Source organism: Cinclus cinclus, chromosome 6, assembly GCF_963662255.1.
Source record: "Cinclus cinclus chromosome 6, bCinCin1.1, whole genome shotgun sequence".
Classification (NCBI taxonomy): domain Eukaryota; kingdom Metazoa; phylum Chordata; class Aves; order Passeriformes; family Cinclidae; genus Cinclus; species Cinclus cinclus.
Window position 1 is genome coordinate 37,488,065 of NC_085051.1, and position 12,404 is coordinate 37,500,468.

Consider the following 12,404-nt stretch of genomic DNA (forward strand, 5'->3'; position numbering starts at 1 on the left):
GAATCATTGAATATTCCAAGTTGGAAGGGATTAAAATCATTAATTCCAGACATTAACCCAGCAATGTCAAGTATGCTACAATGCTCCAACCTCCTCCTTCAGGGAATTGTAGAGAGTTATAAGGTTCCCCCTGAGCCTCCCTTTCTCCAGGCTGAACACCCCCAGCTCCCTCAACTGCTCCTCATCAGACTTGTGCTCCAGACCCTGCACCAGCTCCTTGCCCTTCTCTGGACACCTTCCAGCCCCACAATGAGCACTAAGTTTAGCTCCTCCACAGACACCCTGCATACCAGATGCTGACCAAGGCAATTCTCAAAAACATCTGAAACATTTCAGGCATCGTGCCTCCCTAAACTAGCAAAAAACCCGAAACTTTTCCAAAGCAAGTGAGAAGTGTAGATTCACAAATTCACTGCCTGATCAGGCAGATAGAAGCACCAGAAATGAGAGGGGGCATTCAGCCCAGCATCTGCAGGAATCCCCCTCTTCTCCCTCTCAAGTTATTAGAGTGCCTTCATTATGTTGTCAAATAGCACCCTCAGATGGCTCTACTTCATATATCTCTTCATCAGATCTTTTTTCTTTTCTTTTTAAGGTCAGGAAAAGGAAATAAATCCTTACTGCAATGCTGTCAATTTCTAGTGTTTCTGATTGCAGAGATAAGCCCAAGGAAATGAATAAGCCTGATGCAAGGTTCCAAAAACAGAAACAGATGAAAACTCTTAAAAGGTATTGTATTAATATAATCTCTGATTATACAAAAGGTTACTTAAAAATTTATTGAATCTGACTTTTTTAACATGTAATACTTTAATATGGCCTCTAATTCTTGTAGCAGTTTTCTATACATTTTATAATACTGAGATTTTCTTGATGTTACTAGGAACCAGTGCATTTGGCAAAGAACCAGTGAGCTGTGCAATTAACTTCAAGCTTCTGTGTTGATACACAGTTTATTTCACACTATTTCTGCAGCTTCAGTTTTCAATATATCATAAATTCATGCATCCATAGCATTTCCTCACACTGTAAGTACTTAATCACTTTCATGGAAGTTAACAGCTGAAATCAGATGCTTTAATGATGAGAGTTCATGCTTCTGGCACTGATCAGAGCATAAAATAACCCAATATGGCAATTTCCCATCTAAATTGTGGAGTCTGGATTTCTGAGTTAAATCCTGTAGACAGAATGGAACTTTTCAAACATCTCAAGAGATTATTTCAAACTGACATTTTGGTAAACTGTAGTCAGGTTTACTCTTTGAATAATTTCTTTGTAAGGATTCAGATTTTAATAAAAGAAAACAGTAAATAGATCAAAAAACTCTGGTTTGTGGGTTTTGTTTTTTTTTCTTGTTTGCTCTCTGTTTATGATGAAGATCAAAGGACACTTCTAATATGAAGAAACAGGACCAGAGGAAAATGAGAACTAGCAGGGAGCAAAAAAAGCAGTGAAAGGAATTGAAGCTGAGGTGAGGTAAATGAGAGGGTGAGAGGAAGCAGGTGAGCAATGTCTCAGGGATAATGCTTCGGAGGAAGGGGAAAAGGCTTTGGAGGAGACAGGACACGGAGCAAATCAAAGGCAGGGGAAAGGCTTGAGTTTGTCATTTTCATCTTCAGGGGAACAAAGACACAGCAGGACACTTACACCTGTTGAAAGGGAACTAAATGTTACTGTCCATGAAAATGACACATTCTAATCCGAGAAATATTTTTATTCCTTTTGCATGCAGCAAGACTTGTAACTTCACTAACATTAAATGAATTTAATGTTGGTGATAACAGATACTATGTTACCATAAGAGCCTTTCTGTGCATTCTTTCATACTGTGCCCAACAGATGGAAAAGCAAGCCCGATAACATTATAGGAATTTCCCCAAAAAGATTAAGGGAAATGTTGCTTCTATAACCTTCACTTTCATTTTCAGACCCAGACCTCAGAAATACAGTTCCACTAGTTGGAAATCATCTTTTAAAAGACACAACAGATGTTTGTGAAAACAGCAAAACATTGATCACAGGCAGAAATATTCTATATTTAACTGGAGAGCTCCAAGTTTATAATAACAGAAAATTATCTTGGACTAATATCACAAAGCTAGAATATTTATGTCTCTCACATGCTGATGCAACGTTGATGACATGGTGTATGATTATTTCAGGATTAAGCATTACAATAATCTCATTCCCACTGAGTGCTCCTAAATACTCTCAGCAAGCCCATTTTTCCCTCTACCTTGACTGTGATCCCATCTCTGTAGAAAGAAATAGCTCCATGAAACTGGGTCAAGCAAACAGTTTACCCTTTCCTACAGAAATTGTGTATGTTATATACATAATACCTTCTTCCTTTGATAACAATTTAATCCAGTCCTTATTAGGCTGAAACATGATGCAGTATGGGGAAAGTGAGAACACCAGAACCAAAAAACTAACAAAAAGCTAAAAATAGATCCTAATGGGTAACTTCGGGAATAAAAAGTAAAGTGCTAGCAGAGGAAAACACTTAAAAAAGTTTTAAAAAGTTATTAATTTTTTCTCACAAAATATGCCCTTTTGTAGTTAAAGGTTTTTATCTCATAGCTCAAAAAACATGTGCATGTTCACAGTAGTACTGTAATATGTGACTTACAAAAATCCTATATTATTTTCCGTTAACCACTGAATGGGATCCAAACACTCTATTCAGAAGAAGCAGAGATTCTGTATTTGCATACAATACAAAATGCTGATGCAAAGAGAAATAACTCTTCTCACATTTCCAGTTTGCTATTACAGCAGAAAAACTGTTTATTAACACCATTGCTAAAAGAATAAAAACCAAACAAGGTAAAATCTTACCATCACTATTTTCCATAGAAGACAGCTGTTAAATTAACATAAGATTCTGATCTACTATTACTGTTAAATATTATAGTATTTATCTATGTGTCATTATTACTTTCTGCACAAAATAACTGTAGACAAACACAAGCCACATACTTCTTGAATCTGGTGTGCACAAAGCAATAACTGGAAGTATCTCCTGGTAATCAGGAAAAAATTGAAATTCATAGCTGAGATCCTTGACTGTATTAGCCTAAGAAAAAGTTGTAATTGCAGTCTGTCCATTCCATTGAGAAATAGAGGGCAAAACACTTTAAATATTGATACCACAGTGACCTCAACATCTTCCCGGATAAAATTCCAGCTGGAAATTCACCCAGCTATGCAAGAAAGCAAAGCAAACTGCTCTGATATGAATGCTCCAACACTTCTTCCATCTTATCACAAAGATCTATAGCAGGTGTCCAATTCTCCCTAAAAAACCACTTAACTTTAAGGGAGCTTTCATCATCCTTGCAAAACTGAGACTATAAAATAAATAAATAAAATTTCTTTATATTATTACTAATTTTGATGATGACTACTTTTAAATGTTCCTCAAGTGTTGTGAGATTACATTGGCAATTCTGAACACTAGACAGTAAAAATTGTAATAGAGTTGAAGTGACTGAATTAAAACAATGAGATCAAAGCAACTGCCAGAATTATCAAAAGGTTATATATCTAAATATAGCTTATCCTGAAGATTCTTCCAACTATTGCACCTGTCAAACTAAATCGATAAAACTGGCTAGAATCAAAGCCAGGTGTTTTTGTCAGGACAGGTAAAAAGCAAAAATTAAAAAGTTATCACACCCAGCTTGTAAAGTCTTCATCTGAGCAAAATTAAAACATTCTTTCCTGTTTCCACAAATTTTCCGTGTCGGGTTATTCTACACAAACCTGCATGAGCTGACCTTTCATCAGAATAACCCAACAGTCAGAGATGGCACGCAGGGCCAAACATGTTCAGTGGCCACGCAGGCTAATACCATGCGTTTGTTTCCTATGGGTGTTCTACAAGATGCCTTTCCACTTTAGTCACACAGAATAAATATTGTTTAGGAATTCTGGTTACTTGGAAGGAGAGTTCTGGGAACTGAATTTGAAGTGTGGATGCAGAGAAATAATGCAGCACTACAAAAGGAATTTGTTGAGCAGACGATTAAAAACCCTCAGGTGACAAATTCTGCTGCAGGATATTCAGTGACAAGCTAAAATTTTGCCACTGCTGCTTAAAAGAATTTATGCAGGAAATTAATTCTGTGGACTGGGAAGTGTTTAATCTTTAAGTCATGCTTAAATAACAGGGCTAAGATTCAAAAATGTGACCATGAATTATATTTGTCACTTGCCATCACCTAATTAATAAGTCACCTGCTCATCCTCAGTCTCTGTGTAACAGCTTAATTATTGTATTTGGTGTAATCAAAACCCACACATTTTTTAAGAATTGCTCAAATGCAGCTTAGGTGCATCTCTCCATATGACATGGCTAACCAAGAGCACTTGGTTGTAGCAGGGCTTCACTTTTGTAGGAGTAAACCACATTTTACTGATAAAGAGCTGTGTGTTCACATTTCAATGCATGAAAGCATTGAGACGGTTGAGACTGTGGAATCAGTATGTTCAGGCAGAGCAAAAGATAACAAGCCCAGTCATTACAGCTGCAAGCTCCTACTGAAATTAAAAGGAAACAAATACTCTGCTGTAACCCACCAGATGTACAGGTCTCTGTGAAAAACTGCTGCTTCTAAACCTTCTCTGCTTCTCTGCACCTTGTCTGCTATAAGCACATTTCATTTTCTGTTGAAACAGCCAAAATGGAAGAAAAGCTTAGCTCTCACATCAGCTTTAATAGAAGGTCAGAGATGAAAGCAGTGCTGCCACTAAGAGGAAGCAGACACAAATAAGGCCCTCTAAACTGGTTCTCAAAAACACATTTCTTTTTCCAAGCCAATGTACACCCTGCAGCTGTGCTCACCAGAGATTCACTGAAGCTTTTAACTTTCTGCATATTAGAAAAGTTTTTGAGGGGCACAAGATTACAGTGGTTGTTTTTATTAAATCAAACTCCTAAAATCACAAACAAGAGAGGGCAAAAGTAGATACTGAAAGGTACAAGTGGAGATTGTCTGTAAACCTTCACAGAAGACAGTGGGCAGATGGTAGGGATTTGCAGTGACACAGCTGTTTTTAAAAACAAAGAGGTGGAAGAGGAGAGGCATGATTACACATAGATTTCTAAGCCTGTACACACAACAACAAAAATTAGGCTAGCAGCGGGAAATTTAAATTTGTGTATTATTTTATAATCTAAATTGATATTTAGAAACTTGTAAAAATAATCAGCAGCACTTTCTAGTTTCCTTTCCAATCATCAGTTTTCTAAGTAACTATGAAGCAAAGCTGACAACAGAAACATTAAACTACAATAAGTTATTAAAAAGACAATCACAGAACCTTAGGAATGTCTAAATTACTTTCAGTACCTCAAATTAGCACATTTTTTCTCTAAGGTTTAGAAAGAGAATTCTCTGAAATCATTAAATGAACGTAAATTATGTCACCTGTTTGAACTCCATGTGAAAAGATTTAATTTTTACTGTTTCATTTATTTTTCAGAGGTTGCTAGTAGAATGCACAGAGTAAGTAATGCAAGGAAGAGTAAGATGAATGGGGTTTTCTGTAGATTTAACAGCATGGGAGGTGAGGCAGAGAAATGTCCAAATTCAATAGGGTCAAGCAGTGGATATGAATTTAGTAAAAATAGAATATTTTTAAACTAAGCAGCAATTTTTATTTAAAAACTTCAGAATGAGACCTTTCATTCTTTTTTAATGCATATTCTTATGTACGTTCCCCACAGCCATAGAGAAGGCTTATGTTAAGTAACCAGTAAAGGGGTTTTTAATGTACATTGTAGAAGACTGCCTTCTGCAGAGAATCCAATGAAGCTGTTTCTTGACAGCTTTGTTTACAAAATTAACTCTTCCAGATAACATATTCCTAGATCCAAGAAATCGTATATTAACAAGAGATGCCATTGATACCAAAACGATGATATTTTGATCTTTCTTCATGGAGTAAATTTTTTCACACTACATCAATTCCTTCCTTCCCTGTACTAGAAATGACTGGCCAGTGTAAATATGTTTTTTACATTTGCTATATAAAAGCCATCTAATTTTCTGAACATATGAGCTGGGATCCAACAAAAGAAAAAGGTTATCTAGAATCAACCCACTAAAATATCCTTTATATCCATCTCCAGAGCCACCAGTGCTGGCATTTTCTACAGTTGGATATTGAACTGAATGGGCAGCAGATGAAACCTGTTACAAAAATACAGGTATTCCACTTCTTTCACAGTATCTGGGCTGCTCCCAGTCCAAAGACAACAACAAACTGAGTAGCCTAGCTGCTGTCTAGCACACAAACAAACTCAACAACTGAAGACATTTAAATTAATTTTATTTATACCAGGTTTTCAAAATCAGAAATATTCCAAAGAAATTCAATACTCAGACAGGTGCTACATTGATGATCTCTGATCCACCATTAGTGCCGTGTTTTCACTCTACAATCATTAACTCACCACCACAAACTAAAGGGGACTTACAGAAGTTTATAAAAAATAGGCAGACATGAAAATTTGGTTTACACTGGAACTGGCATAGGAGTAAAGCTTATTATCAAGTTGTGGCAATTGCTGTATTCCATCGCCTGTTCTGAGGGAATGGTAGAGCAGAGAAACTTTTCCACTTAGTGAAACTCTTTGGGTTTTAACTGAGCATACTCAAACTCCACTTCATGATCTGACTAGGAGTGACTTTTACACTCAAGTCCATATAAATTTAAGCTTTGCAATTCTAAAATCGCCACAAGTGTAAACCTCGCTTACACATTCTAGTCTTGGATTGATTTCCCTTTTCAGAGAAATCAAACCCATCTATCTATACCTTTTCCAGGATTTACCAAATCAAACAAAACTGCTGGCTTTGAAATACTTTATGGAAGAAAAATGCCATTTCTGCACAAGCTACTCATGAAAAATTTATTTAACATCTCTTTATCAATAAAATAATTGAAGCAAAGATATCCAAAAGTCACATCTACACAGAGATACACAGAAGATATTCAACTTGAGAGGATTTTCCTCCACTTCTTGATCACAATGAGGCCCTCACCATTTTGCATAATGACAGAAAACAACAGCTGACAAACCATTTTGGAACAGACGCCAGCTGTCTTTCATTTGTTTTATAATTCAAACAGTAACAGTTCTGTAGCACTTTATTGGTGTGGGGTTCTTTTTGTTTGTTTTTTTGTTTGTTTGTTTATTTGGTTGGTTGGTTGGTTTTGTTGATTTTTTTTGGTGGTGGTGTTATTGTTTGGGGTTTTTTTTGTTTTGTTTTGTTCTTTTGTAAAAGTAAGCCATCTGAATTGGACCTCGCATCAATCAGTCAGTCATTCATTTCAAGAACAAACTGAAGGCAGGCTGATCCTTTTGGATCCAAAACTTTAATTTGGTAGGAATCTTACAAAAAGACAGTTTGTGCTTCAATTTCATAGCTAGTTGGACTGAGTGAATATACACCTAAGCTAGCTTCAGGAAAAAGAAATAATAAAAAAAGAACCTGTAATATTCAACTAAGAAGCCACAGACATTTTTCTGGACTGCAGCAGAGACAAACAATAAATTTAAACACAGTACTCCTTAAAAAAAGTTTACTGTCTAAAATGAAAATTCAAATGGTTTATTAAAATTTAACATTCTCCATTTTGGCTTTTTCTAAAGAAACAGTTTATTCCTTGTGAAAAATCAGTTAAAAGGAAATTTCATTTTACTGTACTGAACTGAAGTTAAACATAAAGCACAAAGATCTTTACATTAAACTGGGCTTTGCATACAACAAGAATGATCAGAAATAGACTATTTTGAGGAATAAAAAGTTGTGGGGTTTTTTTTTTTCATCTAGACAACATGCATACCATCAGTTACTTTGCAATCTTAAAAGGTACCTGAAAGGAGAGTTTTGTAGATCAAAACCAAGACTCATTATTACACTTAGTAAGTCAGTGGTCATCATGCCTTTTTACTTAAATTCTAGTAAAGTTTAGTCTACAGAGAACAGCTAACACAATGAGATGTGCAAGTCATAGGGATAGCCAGAAGCCCGAAATAAAGTCTTAAAGTTCTACAGGACAAGAGAGCCTAAATTCAGTACCAGTAGGTTACTTAAACTATTGCTGGGGGAAAAAAAGTTTTTGGATTATTATCTGCTTCCTTGTTGAAAAAGGGCTATGGACTGAACATAGAGAGCCCGCATTTCCACTCTACCAACTTTTTAAAATAAGGTAATGATAAAAGAGCATTCCTTCTTGCAGCATGTACAGTTCAGCTGCCAGTGGCTGCCTAACAGCGCTCCTTTATGCATACCAGGAGAATCATGTCCAGTTTTGCCATTTGTGGATAACGATGACAAGATACAAAAGCATGTGTTTGCCATAAATAGCTCTGGCTAACGGAGGATTGCTCACACAGAGCAGATCAAATTCTCTATAAGGAGAGCATTATTTGGCTCCCAGCCAAAACACGTCCCCTATGCAAGCCTCAGTAGTGGCAAACACTTTCCAGTTCTATTTACATAGAAGCTAACAAGTAGAACAGCTCATTTAGGCTAATTCTTGTACTGACTTGGTCTAACTGCAACACTCAAGAAACAAAAATTATTTCCCCGCTTCATATCCTGGATTTAACTCTCATTACACATCATCTAACTGAGAAAGACGGCTGGCTGTAAAAACTCGTGCAAGGTTTTACTCTGGCATGTAGAACTTTAAGAACATTCAGGTACAAAACACACTGCATGGTTAATTGAGTCGTATTTTTAAGTTTCTGACACAAGTGTTTCACGGAACTAATGGTCTCCAACAGTGGTAGCTTCTTTACTTTGCAGTAAACTAGGAGCAGGCCCTTTATTGAACAGCCAGAACAGAGCCACAAAGTATTGTAAAGCAGTGCCTGAATCATTATTAAAAACTTGCATTATTCAAGATGAGATTAATGATTGTTTACCTTCACAATACTTTCCACAGAAGTTATTTGAAATATGCTCAAACACTTAAAAACTGTAATTTCCAATGAAAACAAGGCAACGTTCTGTAATAAGCCACAAGTTTTATTGCAACGTGGCCAGTTTTTGATCTCAAAAAACAATGTTCCATTTAAGGCTCTTTTTAATACAGAAATTGCCATCATGACTGATGTTTTACAAAACTTTAGTGTTTCAAGACTCATATGGTAAACAGATAACTTCTACTCCTGTTCAGTAGTGTACATTCAATGGAAAACAAAAGGCATCGTAACAGCTACTTCATTTATAAAGATATGCATGTAACAGGAATGAAACTGAGGTACTACAATAATCTGATGACACAGTTACAGCAACTTAATTGGCATTCCTTGGGGGAGGGGGGCGGGTCAAACATATTACAAAAAAGTGCTTTAAATGCATAGTGTTGTGTGCTGCCATGTCACAAAAATAGGCTTGTCAAGGCAGGTGAGGTGTATGAATGCACAAGAGCCTCATGGAACTGCAATCAAGTGCAACTGTAAGTAATACTGTAGAGAGTCTACCATCCGACCAGTGGACAATACTTTCAAGGCATTCAATTAGCTTACCCTTTGCTGTCTGCTAGACTATTTACATTAACTATCACATTCACTGAACATGTTGCAAGGAATGCCTGCAACGTCAGTTTTGGCCAGGAGTATGACGTGAAAGCATTCCTTGAATCCTACATAAAACTACCAGGATCAAACAGTCTAATGGCAATCACTGGTAGACTGCTTAACAATGACATCTCCTTCAGGGTAGTGGGGAAGGGGCTTATTTTTTGAGGAGGGGAGGGGAAGGGGAGACTAATGCTATTCCAATTGAACGAGCTGCAGAAATGGAAGCTCCTTAGATCCAGATGGCACTTGTCTGTCTTTTTATAAGGGTTTTCCTTCAAGTGAAACTACCACGTTGCCTCCCAATTTCTCTCCAAGTGTTGAACGGTCCTTAATATCATCCAAACCATTTACTTGCCACTCATGTTTAATACCTGAAAGACAGATGGACAACAATGTACTTGTGAGAACCTCAACATCTAAATGGCACTGTAGGTAACGAGAAAATCACTGTCAGGTCCATACCTGTAAATTTCTTTTTAATGGCATCTTTAGAGCTTGCGTAGATCATCTTGCTTTTTAAAGGTGCACTTTCAGGAGCCCTTTAAAGAAAAAAGCCAACAACAAAACAGTTATTAAGTCATCCAGTGGCAGCTCCAGAATATTCAATTTTAACAGCAAGCTTTGCCTTCACACACCAGAATATAAATACCAGGTCTTCTTTCTTAGATTCCTTTGTCTCGTATGTGGCATCATACAAAGCGTATCGGCAATCATTCAAAGGTAGCAACTTCACAAAGGCTGTATAGGGGTCCTCCACAGTATCACCAATGTCACCAACCAATATCTGCTTTGATTCCTCTACAATTATTTGTTTTTTGTCATCACTTAAGCAGAAGAGAACAGCTTTCTTTCTTTTTTTAATCTCTTCTGGGGTTGAAGATTTCCTTACTTTCATGTCATTAAAAACCTTTATGACTTCATCATTCACTGTTACTCCAGAAGCCTGTTAAATGAGATCAAAGGAATAAACAGCAAAAATTAACACTCACTAGAAAAAGATGATAGCCCACAGTGCTAGATAAAGTCTGCCTGCCCCCGTATAAAATAGAATAAAAATACGCTACTCAACCTGAACACACTATGAATTCAGCAATATTTGCTGGACTGGAGCACAGGGTATAAAGGAGGCATGAATTCAGTAGTTTCTTCTTGTAGATCTCAGCATTTTCAGCTGCAATTCTGGATAGCAGTTTCATACAACTACTCACACAACTGTACTACTCAGTTTTCCTTTACCTTATCATGCATTTGGCTTATTTGGGGGGAGGGGAAGAGGGAGTGATGAGGGGGTAGGAACTGAACATAAGAGAGGAGTTTGTAATTTTCGGTTGGGATAGGAGGGGGTGGGGTTTTGGTGGGTTGATTTTTTTTTTCTTTTCTTTTTTTTCTAGTAGAGCAAACACTACACCAGCAGCTCACATCCAGCACTGTCATGACTCTCATTTTGTTGGGTGAGGTAAGGCTCTACAAGCAGCAGAAATGTTTTCTGCGTTGTGTCAGCTTCAACACGGTGCCGTAAGAACTCCCGAATTTTACTTCACACTGATGCGGGAGTATTGTTCGACTGCTCTTCTTTCATATAAAAATACCAGTTACAGCTGTACAGCTCCCCGTAAGACTTGCAAGCCGTTCAAAACAAGAGCCTAAATCAGCAAGGAAACAAAACACCGGCAGGGAAAATGGGGAGCTCAAGGCAAAATGGAAATAATTTAGCAAACCCCGCTGCGAGCGAGCAAGCGAGCTCAGCCCATCTGCAGCGCCCTTGCTCTCGGTCCAGCAATTACATCTGCCGAGGCAGGCGCTGCCAGCGCAGGCTGCCCGGGGAAGGGAAGGGAAGGGAAGGGAAGGGAAGGGAAGGGAAGGGAAGGGAAGGGAAGGCAGGTGCGCGGCTCGCAGGGAGCCGTCTTTGTCCCCGGGGGCGCCGCCGGCCCCACTCCCCGCTTTGTTCGCGGGCACGGAGAGAATCCCTCCGCCCCGCGCCCTCCGGCCCGGCGCTCCGGCACCCCCGCCCCGGCGCTCCCACACAGCCGCTCCCGGCCGGCCCTCGGGCCTGGGCACCCGGCGGCGGCTGCTCCTCCTCGGGAGGAGTGCGGGACCCCTCTCCCCGCGCCCACCGCCCCTCCCCGCACCGCCGGGTACTCGCACGCCCGGGCGGTGCCGCAGGGAGCGCTGTGCCGCCCGCCCGCCCGCGCGGCCCAGACCCCGGCCCCGGCCCCGGCCCCGGCTCCGGCTCCGGCCCCGCCGCCCGCAGCTGCCCCGCGGCCGCTCCCGCGGCCCCTTCCCCCCGCACCCGGCTAAAATTAGACTAAAATGGCCGCCGGAGGCCGCGGGGCCGCGCCGGTCCCGGCCTGCTCTGCTCGGCCCCGCCGGTCGCCCGCACCGCCCTCCCCGCCCGTCCGCGCCGCCCTGCCCTTACCATGGCGCCGGGTCCCGGGGCGGCGGCGGCTGCTGCTGCTGCCTGCGGTGCGGGGCTGCTGCACGCAGAGAGCGCTGCGCTGCGCTGGGGGCGAGGCGGGCGGGGACTCGGCCGGGCGGGGGATGAGCCGCAGCGGCCGGGGAGGGCCGGTCACATGGGCCGCGCCGCCACCACGTGCCGCCGCCGGGCCGCGCTGGGCCGGCCCCCGCGGGGTAGGGCCCGCAGCTGCGGCGGGCCCGGTCGCCCGCCCGGCGGAGGAAGCGGCCGCGGCGGGCTGCGAGCGCCCGGCCCGGGCCCCGCAGCCCCGGGCGGCCCTGTGAGCCGGCCCAGCGGTGGCTGGCTGGCTGCTGAGGGGGCGATGCGGCCCCTCCGCTGGGC

The 12,404-nt window shown here is 40.8% G+C and overlaps 1 protein-coding gene across 1 annotated transcript; it reads right to left on the reverse strand.

Annotated features, from left to right (window-relative positions):
- Positions 1-6,357: 6,357 nt before the first annotated feature.
- On the reverse strand, positions 6,358-11,606 carry CFL2 (cofilin 2). Its single transcript, XM_062495149.1, has 4 exons — positions 10,680-11,606; positions 10,246-10,553; positions 10,073-10,149; positions 6,358-9,981 (listed from the first exon to the last, which is right to left on the reverse strand). The coding sequence occupies exons 2-4, from the start codon at positions 10,503-10,505 to the stop codon at positions 9,869-9,871; spliced, it is 450 nt and encodes a 149-aa protein (XP_062351133.1). The 5' UTR covers positions 10,506-10,553; positions 10,680-11,606; the 3' UTR covers positions 6,358-9,868.
- Positions 11,607-12,404: the final 798 nt, after the last annotated feature.

Coding starts and splice junctions, on each gene's coding strand:
- CFL2 (XM_062495149.1), bottom strand. CDS start 10,505: ATGAAAGTAAGGAAATCTTCAACCCCAGAAGAGATTAAAAAAAGAAAG. Junction 10,150..10,245: donor GACCTGGTATTTATATTCTG/GTGTGTGAAGGC, acceptor TTTTCTTTAAAG/GGCTCCTGAAAGTGCACCTT. Junction 9,982..10,072: donor CATTAAAAAGAAATTTACAG/GTATGGACCTGA, acceptor TCTGTCTTTCAG/GTATTAAACATGAGTGGCAA.